This window comes from Homarus americanus, unplaced genomic scaffold, assembly GCF_018991925.1.
Source record: "Homarus americanus isolate GMGI-L3 unplaced genomic scaffold, GMGI_Hamer_2.0 scaffold32583, whole genome shotgun sequence".
NCBI lineage: Eukaryota > Metazoa > Arthropoda > Malacostraca > Decapoda > Nephropidae > Homarus > Homarus americanus.
The window spans coordinates 25436019-25457160 of NW_024713129.1; the positions used below are offsets into that span (position 1 = coordinate 25436019).

Here is a 21142-nt window from a genome sequence, read left to right on the forward strand (position 1 = left end):
TCAGTTCATCTCATTCCGTCGCTGAGTGTGGAGTTGAATGGACGCTTCCCTACCCTGAGTGTGCATCACTGTGTTCCAGAACCTTCCAGGCCACTGCCGTAGGAAGTATCTGTTCATTGTTTGATTCTATCAGTTGTTGACTCATTAATTGTTTGATTCTATTAATTGCTGACTTAATTGTTTGCTCCTGTAATTGTTTGCTTCCATTAATTGTTTGACTCCATTAACTGTTGACTGACTTAATTGTTTGACTCTGCGTTGTTATTTGGATGTTTGTTGAGTGGTGTCAGAGTTTTGTGTTCTATTTTTTAAAGTAAAGAGATGTCAATCTCAAATGGTTGTTTGTTATTCCTCAAAAACCATGGTCCTTGACTTTCCTTTATTAAGAACCTGATTAGTCTGGTAAGGATTTCTATCCCAAGTCCCAGCCTTACAGTGGTTGGGTGGAGGTAGTGGTGGTGGGTGGGGTGAGGTAGTGGTGGTGTGGTATTGTGGTTGTAGGTGGAGTGAGGTAGTGGTGGGTGGGAGGTGTGAGGTAGTGGTGGTGGTGGGTGTGGTAGTGGTGGTTGTAGGAGAGGTAGTGGTGGTTGTGAGAGGTGTGAGGTAGTGGTGGTGGGTGGGGGTGTGGTATTGGTGGTTGTGTGTGTGGGTGGTGGGTGGGGTGTAGTGGTGGTTGGGAGGTGTGAGGTAGTGGTGGTGGTGGGTGGGGTGTGGTATTGGTGGTTGTAGGTGGGGTGAGGTAGTGGTGGTTGGAGAGGTGTAAGGTAGAGGTGGAATACTCAGGAGTGATTATGTACTCTTGCTCGCCTCCCACTAGCAGTGTACCTCACCCCATCCACCCTGCTACCTGGTTGTTAACAAGGATGACTTTGGGCCTCAGGGCTGAAGAAGTGGGAAGAAGCAGTGCCCTCTCGACACCAAGCAAGGTTGAAATTTTGAAGAAACTGAAGCTGGGATGAGGATATGTAACATAGCACACCTTATAAAGTCAACGAATCCACCATCAGAACAATCAGGAAATACACGGGAGAAAATATTGTCTGCTGTCCACGCCAACCACCTGGAGATTCAAAAATCTGTGCCTGTTACCCAAAGTCATTATAGAGTAAAGGTCTGGCGAGTCCAGTATGATATAGTGATTTTAACATATGTTAAATGGTATCGCTTGTGTGGACGGTACCAGTATGATATTCCCACGCAAGATGAGACCCTCTGTACAGTATTGATTCAATCACTTTTTCATTTGAGCAGCTATCAAGCAGAGAGGTACTACCGCCTAGGAAGATATTGAAGCATAATGTGATGCCTAATGGTAGACCCTGCTGCCATATAGCACCACAAAAATTGTGACCAAGTCCCAGGTTGTTGATCTGACTTGCCTCATTTACACACAATTACAGGGTCTCAATTGTTTCCACTTTTCAACCACAACTTTTTTATGGTTTCTCACTCTCGATTTTTTTCAAGTATATTTATGGCTTATTATTATTATTATTGCTATTATTATTATTATAATTATTATTATTTATTATTATTATTATTATATCCACCCACCCAAGGCTCTGATGTGGGTCAGTGACCCATGCCCAAGTGGACTAATCATTAAAAATCTTAAGCCCTTGCAGTACAAGGGTAATCAAAGGTTGAAATGACTCCCACAACTGACTTATAATTTCAACAAACATTACAATAGTGTAACAAATCGTAAGTTAACCGGTGCTTCATGCAGTGTAGAACTTTAAACAAGCTACTAACACCAAATATAAACTCTCCAAACTTACAATTCCATGAAGTAACCTTAGAAATTAATTATATTTTCTGGTTACAAATTGTAACCTTACAGAAATTACAAAAACCAACCTTGTACTCCTCAGTGCTCTAAGAGAAAGATTGTGATTGTGGAGATGTGAAAGCAGCTCATCGAGTTTCAACACTCCATTCAGCTGAAGTTGTTTTGACACACAACCGAGCACGCTGCCAGAACTAAAGAGCAATAATAACAATAAAGTTCTTCAATATTGATAACAGAAAACACATGTATAAAAGGTCCTTCCAGTATAGTCAACATTCTATGTAAATATCATTAATGAGATACTGTAAAGTACTGTATATGCTTCAATTTATGATCACAAGAAATATTACTCAAGAATATAATCTACACGTAAGCCCGGTTCAAACTCCCCCCCCTTTTTGTTCAATGCTCTCAATGCTACGCCAGCAATGCTACCCAGACAGCATCTCCACAATCTGCCAGGTCAACATACAGGCAATTAAACATCTAATAATTACTAATAAGTAATATTAGGAGGACACGCCGCTACCTGGCATTTAATTGTTATTTTCTCAAAGTCCTTCCAGTCCAGCTACCATGCGAACCTCATCTTCGTTTGGCGATATCCAGCTTATAAATAGACACAAAGGGAAGTTCATGAATTTGTGTTCTAATTGCTGAAATACTCTTCCACTCCGCAAGGATATTATATACGTATTTGTATTAATAGCACAGTGATGAAGTAGAGGACTTTTTATTTTGTTATGTCTTCAATTATTGTATTTGGGACATTTTTCTATACGACTTTTGGGTCAGCATGGCGACCAAAACACATTTCTTCTGAGTCGCTTAGATCGCTAGACTATCCCTTGCTTTTTAAGTCACTCGTGATGTCGCTGCGCCTCCGGCTCATTTTCACTAAAAGAGAATATGTGAATATATCCATTTAAATATACTGTATACATATATATGTACAGTTGGTCCTCATATTACGCGGGTTAATGTAATGACGGAGGGTACCGCGGAAAGGAGAACGCGAAGTGAATAACATAACATATGGGATTAATTGAAATGAAGTCCGGCCGATCCCCAAACCCACTTTTGATCTATTAATAACAACTATGTTGTTGTAGTAAAAATATTATCTTAACTCTTATGATGGCATGCACACACAATTAATAATTAAGAGAAATATCAATAATATTAGGTTTTTAACACTACATTATAGAAAAGATGGCTGGGCACACGGGATGGGCGGTTGGTTCCAGGCAGAGGGGCAGATTATTGGCCTCACCTGTATCACTTGTATCAATTGTATCACTATCCACCACAGAGGCTTGCAGGGCCTCTTTGTCAAAACTCCCCAAAGTTCGGCAGTATAAGTCCATATCCTCGCTACTATAATTATCACTCATCACTGACTCAATGCTGTGGTGGGTATGGGTGAAGAACTGCACGTTTTTGATGACTGGGCGAATTTTGTGCTAATTCATTTTACGCCTACACAACATGGCGGATGGCGAAGTTGGATCTGAAAATGGCGCTGGAAGCTAGTTACGCTTCCCCTACAGAATGGGGGTTGTCTACTACCCTGAATGGCGTAAAATAAGAAATTCTGGCAAGGCAATCGTTAACGGTGAAACGCTGGAATGACCGCGAATATGAGGACCAACTGTATATTGTTTACGATCTTTGTCCCAATTATTCATGTAAGCATTACAATATTTCATGACTATCTCTCTCCCTACTCTTATGTATCGCTCATTAAAACCTGGGCTTCCACTTTGGTTTCTATTTGTTCTCAGCAAAAAGGCCAGAGTTGAGTTTAATTTCATAACTTTAATGTCCTCAGTAGCGGGTTCGCTTTAACTTTTAGCGAGGCTGCGTTGACTCAGTTTTCCTTGAATGTTGACCCTTCCGTCTTACTAGCAATCTAGAGTAATGTTGAAATGGACTTTACACCTTCTATGGGTTATAAGGAGACCAATTCAGGGTGGAATTTCAACCCAATAAACATTGCTAGAGAACAGTGAATTTTTGCTACCAATAGAGCTTATGTTAGCGGCTCAGCACTGTCAAACTCCTGTTGGGTGATAGTGCGACGAGAATTTTTCCTTTAAGTGTTTACTTGGGGGATAATTTCTGTGCCCTGACAACAAATAAGATCTTGATGATCCCTCTCAATAATGTTCTGAATGAAATTATTTTATAAAAACAAATTTAAATAAATAAGTTTCATTGAGCTAAGGATACTTGATAAATAAGAGTCGGGAGACAGATACGAAATAGTGAGTTATTGTTTATATTGGTCATCGTTGAGTGACTTGTATAATACTAACTTACAAATAATATAACATTTATGAGTCATATTGATATTAAGTTTGGGGAGAGAAAATATTTTCTCCCATTAATTATTATTATTATTACTTTGTGTTATAATGATATAATGACCATGGTATCCTCCTGAATTGTGATGAGTGGGATGTTCAACTGGAGGATGAAGGTCAGGACTCGTGTCTATAGATAATGGAGGAGACAATGGAACTGTCCCTGAGGAGATACTATTGAGTGATGTAGAGCTACAAGGATCAGGAAAGTTCAGCTCTGTGGCACTACATTCATGAATTGTTCACATTCAAGGAATTGTCTGTCAGTAGAGAATTTGAATTCAGTAGTAGGAGTTTCACCCAAGACCCAAGGGGCCATACTACATGTACTTATAAAAAATGTACAGTGATTCTGATTACTAAGATAGATCCTCATGTGGCTTTAAAGCATTTATGGCAGCCTGTGTCTCAAATAACTTATTTTCACCAGTTTGATTGTGCAGTTTGTTATGATCAAATTTTTCACCCCACTGCCACAGGTGATAAGAAAGATTTATTGCACTACAAATTAAAATAGGTGAATAAGGCCTTGAAGAGTAAATTTTTGAATGTACAACAATGGAAAGATCCCAAGTTGGCAGAAAGTTTAGGCTTTACGGTGTTATAAAGACTTAATCCCCACTTAGACAAGACTGCTTGCTAAGAAAAATAAGTTATTGGACCTCCAGACAATGGGGCAATGGGAAGTCTTCAAAAACCTCATCTACTCAGTCTGATTTCTTCAGTGATTCCAGGATCAGGACGATGAGCCTGGTTCTAGTCATAGTATCTAGTCTCTGAGCAGGAAGAACCTGTTGAGACTGATTTCATCCTACCCATTATCTTAAATCATCGCACCTGGGACAAAAAGTGTGTTGGTTACTGCGAGTGGAAACAGGCTGTGCTGTCGACTGAAACTCAGTTGCTGGATAATATTGAGTGCAAGGTTGATTCTAACAGGCCATGGAGTTGGCCATTGCAAGAGCTAAGTCTTCTTTTGTTCACTAATCCATCTGGAATCTGTGATTCCTTTATTCAAGATATTTTATGAAAATGTTCTAAGCTTCCTTATATCTCAGCAACTAAAGAGAGAGTAGCGACATGCAACTTTGGGTCATCACTCTTTTGTTTTGGAGGGTGATACTACACTTTGAAGCCTGATATTTGCCCAAAGATGATCTCTGAAATAGGACGGTCTGGGCTAATTTATTGAAAGACTCTAACATCTATTCCCGCTGACAGAATGCTCTCAAGTTTAGTTTTTTGAAGCTCCAATTTAATGACGAAAAGAGTTCCTTATATGATCTTTTTCCCAATATTTGTCAAAGCTTCCAAAATATGTTGATATGTTTGGCAAAAAATTTGAAACCAGTTGCCCCTGCACTGATGTTTGAAGAATTCTGTGAAACTAGGGAAATTGGCAGCAGATGTTTGGTCTGGTAATTATGAGGTAACAAGGTTAACTAAGTTTGTGCTGGACTATGAAGAAAATTCAGAAGTGGACAAATGTTTTATGCTGCTTAAGCAAGAACCCATATTCCCTGTGTACAATTCATTCTTAGATCATTTGTTGAAAGCCCTAAAACTGAAAAGTCCACCCAGTGAGAACAAGCAACAAATAATGCTTCAAGTGGTAGCTTATTTGTTGATAATACGTTTTTCTCTCTTTCTTCCTGCTTTGCTTGGTGAGCTATCATTGATTAATTATAGATCATCTTTGGAGTAATACTATTATTATTAATGTCCCCAGGAGTCCTCAGACCTTTCAGAAACCTAGGAGAGGAAGGTTTTACAGGGAACAGACCAGCTGCCTGGGGCGGATATCAACTAAGTGAAATTTGAGGAGGAAATAATCAAAGAAGTAATAGAGGTATGTTTGTTCAGAAGCTTAAAGGAGACCTTATTCCACCACTCTCAGCAACTTCCCCTTCCAATAATGAAGCTTTCAGACAGCTGGGTCAGTCTAGGGGTTAGAACAGATGGACTTCTTCCAGGCGGGGCTTACAAAACAATCAAAGGGGGTCTCTACATGACTTGGTTGGGAGGCATCTCCCTAGCACTCCCAAAAGAAGGGTCAAAAACCAACCCCATTACTTAAAAAAAATTTGTAAGTCAACTACTAAACAGAGGTGTCATAGGAACCGTTGTAGTCAGGAGAATGTTTTATGTCTCACCTATTCCCAGTCCCTCTCAAGAAAGGCAGCTTACAAATGAAGATGGATTTTGGATCTTTTCAATCCTAAAACAAATTTATTCCCAAAAGAAGTTTCAAGATGCTCATTTACGACCATCTGAGGTGCATCTACTTCCACCCAATGCTTGATCTCAAAAGTGGATCTCGAAGATGCGTGATATCACGTTCCTGTTATTCTAGGTACAGAAAATTTCTGGTGTTCAAAGTAGGGGAATTAAGTTATCAATTCACAGTGATGCCATTCGACTGATAATCATAATTCAAAAAGCTACAAAACCGCAAATATTCCCAGAAAGAACTCTTGCAAAGGAGGGCATAAGAACCTTTGCTTATCTAGACGATTGGCTGATAATGGGAAACTTTTTTCAAAGATTGTCAAAGAGCAAACCCAACGCACACTAATACTATTTCAAAACCTTTGGTTTAAAGATAAAACCAGGTAAAATCAAACTTAATACCACATCAAAAGTTGGATTGGTTAGGCCTACTGGGATACAACCGCGGTCAGTCAGTTTACCTGGAACAAAAGTAACAGATTTGATAAAACAAAGAGAAGCCTTTTGTGTAAAGCACAAGGTTTCTTAAGTAACGATTGGGAAAAACTTCGGTCTGTTGAATTTTGCCACAATAGTGGTTCCATTGGGAAAGTTAAGGAAAAGCAACTATCTCATCTGGGCGCAAAGTTGCTTCAAGAGAAACAGAAAAAGTTGCTTCTTTCTCCTCACATTCAGACAAAGAATCATCTGTTATGCTGGGACAACCAAGCCAATCGGTCCTCTCACCGGGTTCCACCTCATACAGGCTTGTCACAGGCCGGATGCTATCCAAATAGGGATAGATACCATTCTTCAAAAGGGGAATTAAAATCAAGGGAAGTGGAGAACTTCCTTTTGGGGCCAAAAACATAAATATAAAAGAATTAGCAGTGGTCCTATTCTTTTGTCGGCAAACCCAAATTTACAAAATATGACAATCCTGTTTGCCATGGACAACAAAATGGCAGTGTTTTGTCTTCAATCATCAGTAGGTCAACAAGGTTCACTCTTCTACAACTATCAGAAAATTTTTTCAGTATTTGTGCAACACAAACACTTTACCTCAGCACCTTATATACCGAGTGCAAAACAATACTCCAGCAGATGCGCTTGTCCCGGCTCCGCCAGTATCGACAGAAACAGAATGGTCCCTAAAGGCTGTATCGGAGTTCAAGAGTCTAGTGAAGAAGTTTGGAACTCCACAGATAGATCTGCTTGCCTTCCAACAAATTACAAGATGCCAGTTTATGCATCTCTGAAAGGTCAAATCTTTTAGAAATGCCCTCCTTCTTAGATTGGAACCTTGAATTAATCTATCTATTCCCCACCTGTGAAAAATATTGCCCAAAGTGGTTCACAACCAGATCCTTCCGAGGCAAAGTCCTCTTAATTGCACCATATTGGATCCTACAACCTGGTGCCTAGATCTACTGGACTGGTGCCCGAATCTCTACAATTGCAACAAGGATGTCTAGACCAGGTACTACATTCTCAGTTCGAGATATCCTTTGGCACTTCATGCTTGAGTTTCTCAAAAGTTTAAGAGGTTACAGCATCTAATATAGCTAATCATATTAGTAGGTCATAGACCCCAAACTTCATGCAATATGAGAAAGCTTTCATTGTTCTATCGTTGTTAACTCCGGATTCATTATTGGAAACAGTTGTATTAGAATTTCTAGAATTTCTGTTCAGAGCTAGTTTTTGGTGATTGATGGAATTTGTGATTCAAATCAGCATTGCTGACCCTCTGGCTTGGGTTTAATATTACTTGAACCCAAGGATTTATTAATTGCTAAGATCGCCCTTTTCATTCAGAGACCTCCTCGACTCCAAGAGAATCCTGCCTTGTCTCTGGAAAAAGTTACTAATCTTCTTATGGGGCCCATATAAATCTGAACAGGGATAATTACTCCTAGGCAGCTTTCCTTCTAGCAATAGCAACGGGTATGAGAATCAGTGAACTGGATATTTTCAATTTCCAATAATCCACACCATTATTGCTGGTATTTTCTGACGAGGATGTTATCCTTTTCCCACGGAGATCCTAAGAACAAATGAAAGGAAGATTTCCAAGCTCAACCTAGGATAAAACGTCTAATGGATGAAACTAGGGTTCCTCACATACTGTGTCCAGTTAAAAATCTTCAGGAATGGTTAACCAGATTCCTCAATAGAGGATTCTTATGTTTTCTCATCAAGGGATGGTAAGAAATTATCTCCCTAGTCAATTGACAAACTTGTATCTCAATTAGTGAATCAAGCAGACCCTGGCAAGAAATTTTGCACATGATACTAGGAAATATGCAGGGTCTGTGGCCCTCTGCAGCATATGAGTCTCAGTCAGATCAAGGAAATGGGCTTTTGGAGATCTTCTGTAAACTTTCAAAGACAGCTACCTCCATCAATGTGAGAGATGCTTCAAATGGGTGGTGTTGGGTTCCCTCCCCTATCTATTCAATCTCCACTACCAGACCTTATTCCTCATTAGAATAAAGTGAGTATCCTTTTTGAGTAAATTAACATTTTACCTTCCGTAAACGCTCTAATTTTGGAAATTTTCAAAAATAATTTATAATATAATCAGGGACCTAAGTCAGCAGAGCCTTGTATGTAAAGTCACCTCCTCCCCAATTTCCATTTAGGGGTATTTTTGTTGAGCGCCGTATTCAGAGTATTGAACAAAAAGCCGTTTTTTTCTAAAATCTGAAGCTTTTGTGATATAGCTCAATGCGACAGTTCATAACCCACCCATCTCCACCGAGAGTTGACTTTTAATTACTGCTCTCTGAGGCAAGAGATGAGGTTCGCAGGGCGATGGGTAGCTGGATGAAGGAAGGACTTGAAAAATAGCAATTAAATGCCAGGTAGTGGCGTAAGTCCTCCTCATATTACTTATTAAGTAATTATTAGATGTTTTAATAAGCTTGCATGTTGGCTCATGCACTGGCTATTAGGAATTAACATACCTAGGTAGCATTTTAAGGACGTCAAGATTCGAATCTATATCACAAAGATGTTTTTAGAAAACAGCTTTTTTTTTGTTACTTATTTATTGCATTACAGTAAAACCTAGATAACTGCCCTCGACAACTGACTTTCGGATTAACCGTCAATCCTTAACTCCTAATTTTTAGGGATGAGTCACCTGGGCACAGGTCACTGACCCACATCGGGCCTGGGGGCTATAAATGATAATACAGGTTGATAATTCCTTATCCAAATCCTGGGACCAGATGCATTTCGGTTTCGGAATTTTTCGGATTTCAGAATGGTTAGTTTTTTTTTTTTTTTTTTTTTCAGGGATCAGCCCACCGGGCACAGGTCACTGACCCAATATTGTTCTGGGGCTAAAATATCTTTTTTTTTTCTTTTCTTTTGTATTTTTTATTATTATTATTTTATTATTACAGTATTATTATTGTTATCATTCTTATTTTATTTTTGTATTTTTATTAAAAATTTATTTTACTATGAATAATTATTATTATTACTGCACGTATTATCATTATTATTATTATTATAATTATTATTACCATTACATTTTCACCCCCCAGGCCCCAATGTGGTCAGTGACTGCAGTTTGAAAGTACACATCTCCAAAAACTTCGTTGGCTTGTTTCGATAAAGGGTTGTCAACCTGTACAATAATAGGTAATAAAGAACCATAAACAAATGCAAAATGAAAAAAAATCAAGAGGAGAAACAATATATGTTTGTTGTGTTGTCAATAGGTAAGAGAAGCAATTGAGACCTGCAATTGTGTGTGTAAATGGAGGTAGAAAAGTCAGATCAGCAACCTGGGACTAGGTCACAATTTTGTGATGACATGTTCTTTGACTTCTTCCATTTTTTATATTCATGGTTTCTGTGCTGTTTCATAATTATTTGTTAAAGTGGAGCATTGCGCCATGCAAATTCAATTGGAAATATGAATGGCAAATGAACAAAAATGAATAGAGGGACTTAAATGAGGTAGGTTCAAGTACTTTGGAAAATGTATGCATGAGTTTCAGAAAGACTTTATGTACTATTAACTGACCTTTCGGATTATCCGCCTGCCCCCTTCATATGTGGTCAGTTAATTCCAGGTTTTACTGTATTTTGATCTATTTCTCAATAGTTTACTGGATACTGTATACTGTATTAAAAACTATGGCTACAGTTGGAAAAATACACATAAAAAGTTTTTCCTAAAATACTCCCTGCTACAAAAATGGGGTGCATCTTATATGCCATAAAATATGGTAGTTACTGTCACATGTGTCCTGGGTGAACTATTTTCCATTAGGTCAGGAAGTGGATAACGCCATTATGAGGCACAAAATAGCTTACATTAGTTATCTCCTAATCGATTGTTATGAGACTCTCCCGAACAGAAGCAGCAACAGTTGTAGCAACAAGCTGTGGATGACGGAGAGTCAAGCTCCAACACATCCCACACACCACAATTCACTCCACACCTGAGGCAGATAATTCATTTACTCCCCAAAACCTGTAAAGAAAGCAGCAAGAATTTTTTATTAATTTCAACTTTAGATAGTGTCTGTGTTACCCATTCACTCAGCTTTCTGGGGAAAAGCTTAAAAAAGTACCTCCACTAAATTTTGATTTTGTAAAGCTACTGGATATAAATACTGTTGTGCTAACATTAATACATATGAGTGAAACACAGGCTCTGGATGAACAGCCCCGACAAATGTTATTAAAACAGTCTAGGTGGAGGGTGCAAAGTCTCTCCCCCAATTCTTACTGGATGGAAGGTCATATTGTTACATACCTAGGTAACATTGTTGATGTCGCATTCAGAGCTTGAACAAAAATAAAAGCTATAATGGATTCTTTTCTGAAATCTTCCTATATTGCAAAAAAAAATTGAGATGTGACAAATTATATCCAATTACAATTATTTTAATTTTTAATCAAGCAGGTTTGCTGTAAAATGTACAAATACATAAAATATACACAAAAATAATAGATAATCAATGAAAATAGACACTCGGTAATTTGCATTACAAAAATAAAACGAAATCTATTCATTGGATGGTTTGAGACGAGACTAAACTAAAAAAAAAAAAAATTTAAGATCAATTTTCTTCTAAATAAAAGATGGAAGATTCATTTCACTTACAGGTGAAATTAGCTAACCATGGGCCCAGAGGGTGCCAAATTACTTAGCACACTAAATGTAAAAAAAAACATTGTTGTATCTAAGTAACCGGTAATTATGGTTCTTAAATATAAAATAATAATAGTTTAAAATAGAATTTTTATTAAAATCTTTCAAGTAAGGTTTCTATTTTTTTTTGAAGCTTGTAGCGAGGGGTAAAATTTTCAAGATAGCAACAAATTTCTCAAGCAGTGGCCTCACTGGTCACAGTACTGTCATAACCCTAAACAGCACCCAAGCAGCTCAACAATTGAGCTCCTTGATACTTCCACTTCTCAATAAGGACTGGGGAAAGGATATCATTGTTTTGTTAAATATATATATCTATGTTAATTATAACCTGAGCGTAATATTACCAGACATGGGAATACACACAGTGGAGATCAAGGCCAGGAGACCTTTGTGGCTACAGCCCCTAAAAAAAAAAGTGCTGATTGGCTACTGAATTGATAATTTTTGCAAAAACATGTGTTATGCATAATTTGTAATCTAAAAGATATATTGTTTGAATCATTGTTTTACCATGTTTTAACTGCAAATATTTACAAAGATATTGAGTGTATACAACATTAGCTAGCAACATTTATGGTTACCTTTATGAGTATAACTAGAAATAAAATATGGTCATGCAGCTTTTACCTTATTTTTCCATCCAACCCGAATCAATGATGTTGTGACCTACTTGTAGTTGTGGCACGCTTTTAATATTAATCATGTCACCATATGTCAGCTATACTCCCCATCACATTATCCATCGAGGGATCAAACAAAGCTTATATGCATATCTATGATAGGCCATTATCACGGAGGGTGGTAAAGTATTCTTATGAATCATATTACAGGGCACTTTAATGCATAGTTTTCTGGTTACCATTCTGAGGAACAACAGTTGGAAGACATTATTATAAAGCAAACCCCAGACAACAAACACATTCTCCCTGTGTCTTCTGTATTGCAATGTATAAATTATGATTATCTAATAATAATCTAACCTATTATGCCAAATAATGTAAAAACTTTATTGGATAAACAATTTCGTGAATTTTTAAAGAAAAACACAACATACCTTCAGTCCTTACTGAGAAATGGGTGCGGTCGAGCTTTAGTTCGATGAACTGTCACAGGTGCTTAAAGTTTGTGTGGTGGGTGATGGATGGACAGCTACCCGCTGTCCAGTAAGGGTGGGGGTGGAGTTTATACCTCCACCATGACTGTACTAAGAGCTTAATCTGGGACTGTACAAGGAAGAAGCATATTATAAGTGACAGAAAATGTTGTGCTAGAGAGTAATACTTGGGGTGAAAAATACAGAATCTAGACAGAGATATGGAAAGGAAAGATGTGTTGGACAGATATGCAAGTGGGGTTTGTTATGGTAATATGAACATACAGTAAAATTGGGAGGCGAAAGATTGATAAGAAGAATATATACAGTTAACCCTCACTTTACGCGGTTAATGTAACCCGGAGGGTCCCGCGTAAAGTGAGAAACGCGTAAAGTGAATAACATAACATATGGGATTAATTGAAATGGAGTCCGGGCCGATCCCCAAACTCCACTTTTTGACGACACACAACTATGTTGTAGTAAAATTTTATCTTAACTTTATGATGGTATGAAAAAACAAGTAATATAGAAGAGGTTAGGTTAGGAAAGATAAAGGTTAACATAGGAAAAATAAAGGTTAGGTTAGAAAACTAAAAATTAGGTGTAACACTTACGGTAGTAGAAGAGATGGGTCGGCATACGGGGATGGAGGCTGGCTCCGAGGCAGAGGGCAGATTACTGGCCCTCAGGTGAATCACCATTACTAGGTGAATCACCATCACTGTCACTTACAGTTGTCAGGGCTTCCCTGACAAATCCCTCAAAGTCATCTTCACTGCCACTATCACTGGCTTGGGCTGGCTGTGGTGGGTTGCAGGCGAAGAAATCTGTTATGCTTTGCTGACGGCTGGCGTTGATGTTGTCGTGATACACCTTGATGTACGGCTCCATAGCCTGCACCAGCCGGGTATGGAAGACTTCATAGCGGTCATCGTCATTGTCGCGGGAAAGGAAGGACTTCATCTTCTCTGCACACTCCATGGCACCCTTAATATCACTATGACTTAAATTGTGTTCTTCGGAGACTGCCGCACCTTCTTCCTCCTCTTCACTGGCGTGTTCTTCTTCCAACATCTCGTCGGCAGTCACTTCAGGATTTCTGATCACCTCCAAGATGTCGTCGTTGGTTGTCTCGGAGAAGCCTGGAACTGTAACAGTCTGCGCAGCTTCTCTGGCAAGGTCCACTGCTACTGCAACATTCTGAACCTCACCAGTCACAGATTGACTCCTCTCACCTGGTATTCCATGCAACACATGTCTCCATGCGTGACGAATTGTAGCAATAGACAGCTGATCCCATGACTCCACCAAGAAGTCCACAGCTTTCTTGATGTTAAATACTCTCCAGAATTGTTTGAAGAGTATTTTTTGCTGTTCCAACTGTTGATCCTCATCTTCTTCGCTCTTGCTATCGGTGGTGGTGTCACTCAGGTTACGCAACTCTTCCCTGGTGTTGGTGTAGTGGTTCACGAGCTGGAATTTTTTTGTTGAGAATGCAGCTTTCACATTGCAAATCAACTCCTGGTCCATGGGCTGGATTAATGACGTAGTGTTGGGAGGAAGGAAGACCACCTTTACGTTGGGGTGACGATCTAACAGTAGGGGCGAGTGTCCTGGTGCGTTGTCCAGCAGCAACAAAATATTGAATGGCACATTCTGTAGCTCACAGAATTTTTTTACATCGGGAACAAAACAGTCATCACACCAGGAGAGGAACAGTGTAGAGAACATCCACGCCTTACGTGCGGTCAGCCAGTGGACATTTAGCTTGGTCATGTCCATGGTTTTGTAGGCGTGCGGCTTGCGGGCTGTGTGGATCACCGATAACTTGAGCTTACAGGTACCGGAGGCATTGGTGGTAAACAGGACGGTGATGCGTTCCTTCTGCATTTTCCGGCCCCGAATCCTGCTGGCATTCTTCACAACGAAGGACTTGGAAGGTAGCTTTTTCCAGAAAAGACCAGATTCGTCCATGTTAAACACCTGGTCGTCACTGTACTGTCCTTCCTCCATAATCTCACGTAAAAACGGAGGAAATTCCCGAGCCGCAGCACGATCAGCACTCGCTTCTTCACCACCAATGTTTATTTTGGTGATCTTGTTCCGGATCTTAAACCTCTGTAACCACCCAGAGGAAGCATTAAAGGGTTTGAGCTCTGAAGTTCCCATCTTTCGTGCCACTGCCATGTACAGTTCACGTGCGTAGTCCTTAACAGAGCGCGTGTCGACCGCCATGTTCCGTCGCGCCTGACGCACCAAGTACCTCACAAGTAATTTTTCTGTCTTGAGAAGCACCTGGTTGTGAAAATACTTGATCATAGAAGCACCTGTAGACTTTGTGATCTTCATGTGCTCCTTTATCTTGGCTGAATCCTTCTTTATAGTCCGGATCGTAGATTCATTCACGCCATGCTGGCGCGCCAAATCAACCTGCCTTGTTCCTTTCTCCAACTCTTGGATGATGGTATACTTCACCTCGTAGCTTAAGGAACGTCGTGTCTTCTTTGGTTTAGTGCCGCTGGGTCCAGGTAAGGAAAGGTTTCTCTCTGGGGGTGGTGGTGGTCCGGCGGAAGCCATTTTACGGAACAATGGATGGGCGTTTACACGGAGTGGCCTTGAGGGATGAAACTGCCGCGGCTAGGTCAAGCGTCGTCTTTCCTCCGTCCCCCGGGTGGACACGTCATAATACTTTAAGCCAATTACAGCTAGCAGCAGAGGGGGGTAGGGATGCATGGCCAATCACAGGTCTGATACGTCATATGACGTCAGTGATAACGCAACAAAGACACACACTGCGCAACCTTACCGCGCCGCTTGCCTAAGCGGAGGGAGGAGGAGGGAGAGGCAGGCAGGCAGGCAGGCGGGCAGGTGGCGGGTGGGGCGAATCTAAAAATAGAGTCGCGCCGGACACTCTCCGCGTAATGGGGTTCACGTACCGCGTAATGTGAGCACGTGAGGTTCTGGCAAGGCACCGCGTAAACGTGGAAACGCGGAATGCGGGACCGCGCAAAGTGAGGGTTAACTGTACTTCAGAAGTGGATAGAGGGGGAGCAGACGACCAAAGAGGAGATAAAAGGATGGGGCGAAAAATTCTAGAAGTGTGGGATCTCCATAAAACAGCAGTGCATATGTGACAAGAGAGCATGTCACTTAGTTGTTTATGGAGAGATCACAGCATTATAAGTGAAACAATGAAGACAAGTGGAAGTAAAGTTTATTTTTACTCTCCAGCCTGCAGAATATCAGAAAAAATATACAATATATAATGTAAAAATGTCTGCAATGAGTTAAACAAGAATAAACAAAATCTACTAATATATATATATATATATATATCATATATATATATATATACTTACATATATATATATATATATATATATATATATATATATATATATATATATATATATATATATATATATATATATATATATATATATATATATATATATATATATATATATATATATATATATATATATATATATATATATATATATATATATATATATATATATATATATATATATATACAGTAGAACAGGGGTGGGCAATTATTTTTGATGGCGGGCCACTTCATGAATGGTGGCACACTTCGAGTGCCACAGGTTAACAGCGACGAGCCAGTATTGCTGCTATGTCCACCCAACTTCCAAAATTGTCCTTTCTGTAATTAATAAGATTTTTTTTTCTATTGCCAAATGCAGTGGCGGGCCACATAAATAATTTGGCGGGCCAAATGAGGCCCGGGGGCCATACTTTGCCCACCCCTGCAGTAGAACGTCGACATAACACGAGATACGTTCCAAGAGAGGAGGTCGCTTTAAACCGAATTCGCACTAAATCGAAGTGTTGTTTCAATGGAATAATTTAGTTTGGTACTTGAGAGAAACACAAAATACTAAAAAGACTGAGAGTCTACGCAGATGCACCTCAGCCCATCTCCTAGAATAAACAAAACATTGTTTTTCATAAGGGATGCGAAATGGTCTGTTTACTGGCTGGGAAGATGGGGTGGGGGGGGGGGAAGTGGGGGAGGTAGGTGAGGTGATATGTTTGACAGTTGTTGCCAAGGTCTAGTGCTTATTTATTTATCTGTCCTAAAGTGTGACTAAGTTTTTTCTCTTAAAAATGTCACTGAACTGACATGGGAGAATATAATTAACATTGCTGGAATCCTTATAAGATAGTGAATAATTTGAATATAAACCTGCTTTAGCTCGCATTAGACATACAAATTTTAGTTCTAATTTAAGAATTTTATAACAGAGCAAAAATATTTATCACTTGCAAGGACTCGTGCAATACAAATTATATTCTCTTAACTTTAGTCTGTGACATTATTTAAGCTCAAAACTTTAAACCTAAAACACCAAACCCTGGCTGGGAAGATGGGAGGGAGGGAGGGAGGTGACATGTTGACAGTTGGCGCGAAGGTCTAGTGAAGTATTTATTTGTTTATTTACGTCCTTTAGATTGATTTTTTTGTTTTTTGCTTATAAAATGTCACAGAAGTGATCGGGAAGAATATAATTTACATTCCTGGAATTCTTATAAGATAGTGATTAACTTGAATATAAACATGCTATACTGGCATCCCCTGCGTTACGGAACCCCGGGTTGCGAAATTTCACTCGTACGGAATTTGTAAATTACGACCAATAATTTCATGATACGGCCCGTAAATCCGCCCTTACGGAAATTGGGGTAAATTTTAAAAATTATAAAAAAAAAAAAATCACTACAGTCGACCCTCGTTAATTCGACTAATAGGGAGGGAAGGGTGTCCGTTTTAGCCGATTGTCCGAATTAACCGATTTAGGGGTTAATATTGCATTATACAGCTATGTGTATGTTTATTTGAGTGCCCCGTCATAGGAGTCCGTTTTCTCTCACTTCAGGACACTTGGGTCGTCCGTTTTCTCTTAATCTTAGAGTGCAACAGAGACTTCATAATTTCTTAGAAGTGACACAGAATTTGATATTGCAACTGGGGTTGCAATTGTTGAGGCAACTTAGGTATGTCTGATCACAGTTGGAATATTCAAGATCCATTGTGAGTGATGTTTAAGGCTTCAACTGTCTTTATGGTTGGTAAAACTTGTCAAGTCTGCCAGTCTGAGTGGCATGTGTGAGGCCTTGTGTTTGTACAACCGCTAAATATATAAATAGTATATAATGTTATGGTAATTATCAGAAACACACATAGGCATGGCTAGGTTTATTACAAAGTGATGAAAAGGATACCGTAAAGTGGGTAGTCCACAAAACATGTAGCCATGTCTCTTTATTTGAGTGCCCCGTCATAGGAGTCCGTTTTCTCTCACTTCAGGACGCCTGAGTCGTCCGTTTTCTCTTAATCCTAGAGTGCACCAGAGACTTCATTAATTCTTAGAAGTGACACAGAATTTGAAATAGCAACCCCAATTACAACTGGGACAATCCCAGAACCAGAAATTTGATACGGACACTTCAGATTTCGTCCGAATTATCCGAAATCCGGATTAAAGGGGTCCGAATTAACGAGGGTCGACTGTATAAAAAAAAATAAAATTTTTAAATTATTATTTGTTTGGTGTGGATTTCTTGGTGTTTGCTACTGCCAAGAGTCACTCCATTGTTTACATCCAGTGTGTGCGCATGTTTCTCGCCTCAGCAGTTGGATTTAACTTTTACAAACATACAGTAAGTACAGTACAGTGCATTACCCTTATTCAAGATGACTGGAAAGAGGCCATCAAGTGGAAGTGACCGCAGTAGTGCAAAAACAAGCCGCAAAGGTATAACATTGGATATTAAACTTGGTGATTTTAAGAAGGTATATCATAAATTATTTAATGTACTGTATTGTTTGTGTTTATAAATGTTTATTTTCATTAATAAAAGTGCTTGAATTACTTTTTTGGGGCCAAAAAAAATTCCTTAGGAACGCATCTCCAGTTTAATAATGTAAGTCAATGGGAAAATAGGTTTCGCGTTACGGAATTTTGCGATACGGTCAATTTTCCAGGGACGCAACCCTTCCGTAACATGGGGGATGCCTGTAGTTTGCACTACACAATGATTTTAGTTATCATTTAGTACATAATTTTGAGTACATGTACAGTACAGCTTTGCCCTTAGGACAGTATCACGTGCCCAGAGAAACATTAGGTGCAAAATTTTAAATAGATGCGCCAGATTGACTCGCGCAAAATAGGAAAGATTGGCTTTAAATTAAAACATTGTCCTTAATTGTGGGTGTCACTTTAAATCCATAATCTTAAATTGAATCGCTTTAAATCGACATTCTAATATATATATATATATATATATATATATATATATATATATATATATATATATATATATATATATATATATATATATATATATATATATATATATATATATATATACATACACACACACACAGTCAACCCTCACTTTACGCGGTCCCACATTCCGCGTTTCCACGTTTACGCGGTGCCCTGCCAGAACCCAGGATGCTCACATTCCGCGGTGGGTGTACCCCTTTACACGGGTGAAGTATAATTTTTTTATTTAGCTCATAAAATTCATACAAATTATCCGGCCAGAATATAATTTACATTGCTGGAATTCTTACAATTTGATGATCATTTTGAATATAAGCATCATATATTTTGCATTAGACATACAAATTTTAGATCTAATGAAAGTATTTTGTTTACTCTGAGTAAATATGTTATCTTTTGTGCAAAATATATGACATTTATATTCAAAATATTCCTGATCTTGCAAGGAATCCAGCAATGTCAATTATATTATCCTAACTTTAGTCAGAGGTATTATTTATTACTAAAAGTTAAAATCTAGTTTTTTCACCCACTATTTCTCTGGTAGGGAAGGAAGGTGGGGGGTGGGGGGTGGGGGGGAGGGTTGGGACCACCGACCATCTGGCGCGGTTGGAAGAGGGGCGGGAGGCAAGGTGGGCTACTTTGATTGACAGATAGTGTTGTGAAGAATATTTTTTTTTTATTAACTGAAGATATTTGTTTTAGCTCATAAAATTCATACAAATTACCCAGCCAGAATATAATTTATATTGCTGGATTTCTTACAATTTGATGATCATTTTGAATATAAACATCATACATTTTGCATTAGACATACAAATTTTAGATCTAATGTAAGTACTTTGTTTACTCTGAGTAAATATGTTATCTTTTGTGCAAAATATATGACATTTGTATTCAAAATATTCCTGGTCTTACAAGGAATCCAGCAATGTCAATTATATTATCCTAACTTTAGTTTGAGGGATTATTTATTAAAATTTAGTGGTTTTCCCTAAAAATTCTCTGGGAGGGGTGGCAGTGGGTGGGGAGGGAGTTGAGTCCATTATTTGAATGGACATTAACTTAGCGACTGTATTTCTCTATTTCTCTTAAGTATTAATTATGATGTACCATCATAAAATTAAGATGTTATTTTTTACTACAACATAGTTATGTGTTGTCAAAAAAGTGAGTTTGGGGCTCGGGCCGTTTCTATTGGAATTAATCCCATATGTTTGTTGTTCAGTTAACGTAGTTTCTTAACACGCACCTCTGGGTTTATTGACCCACGCTTAAGGGGGTACAACTGTATACATATATATATATATATGCTGTACACCCCTGAAGATGTAATTACAAGCGCTTGGAACCGTGTTTTCTTCTTCCGTGGTTATCATATACACAGATCACGCCACCTACAGTGATTTACTTGCATATATATATATATATATATATATATATATATATATATATATATATATATATATATATATATATATATATATATATATATATATATATATATATATATATATATATATATTATATATATATATAATATATATATTATATATATATAATATATATATTAAAGATCTATCTGTTCTCTATCACATGAACATAACCAACCTGTAACATTAACAAGGTGTTGCCAGTGTCGTGCTTGCACTGCTGGCTGTCTGAGTGCTGCCGTCACTTCTAGGCTAGTGATATGGTCTTCTAAGCGTTGTTGTAATGAACACCCCACTTGTGTTTCCTGAGCACTAGCACACTTATGAAGGGCCATCTGCACTTCTTCAACTTGGTTCTTCAGGTCATCCAGTTTAGCTGTGGCCCATCTCATTGTACGCCAGGTCATCTCTATACTCTAATAATCAAATTTCACAAAACTTCAATACAGTATTTCAATGAAACAGGAAGATTAATTAATTTAACCTCATAGAAAATATAAACATTACATCATTATTCCAAGTTCCAGTTATAAGAAATAAAGTAAAAGTATTATTAACACTATCACACCATGATGCATACAGACATCAAAGATAATCACGTCCAATTGGCTCTGACAACCTAGTGTCATTCAAGACAAAAAAAAAATCGTGCAATTCTGATTAACATTCGAGAGTTTGGCACATAATTCTGGTAGATCTCCTCTCTATTGGTAATCTATCACTAATTGGTAACTTCGCAACAGTC

At 38.4% G+C, this 21142-nt stretch overlaps 1 protein-coding gene across 1 annotated transcript in view; it reads right to left on the reverse strand.

Annotated features, from left to right (window-relative positions):
• Positions 1-6979: 6979 nt before the first annotated feature.
• Positions 6980-21142, reverse strand: part of LOC121870543 (dynein axonemal heavy chain 10-like) — a gene marked incomplete in the record, with an annotated part of 128200 nt that continues 114037 nt past the window's right edge. The window contains 2 exon segments of the mRNA XM_042372377.1: positions 6980-7218; positions 20576-20813. Coding sequence (XP_042228311.1) covers positions 6980-7218; positions 20576-20813 — 477 coding nt within the window.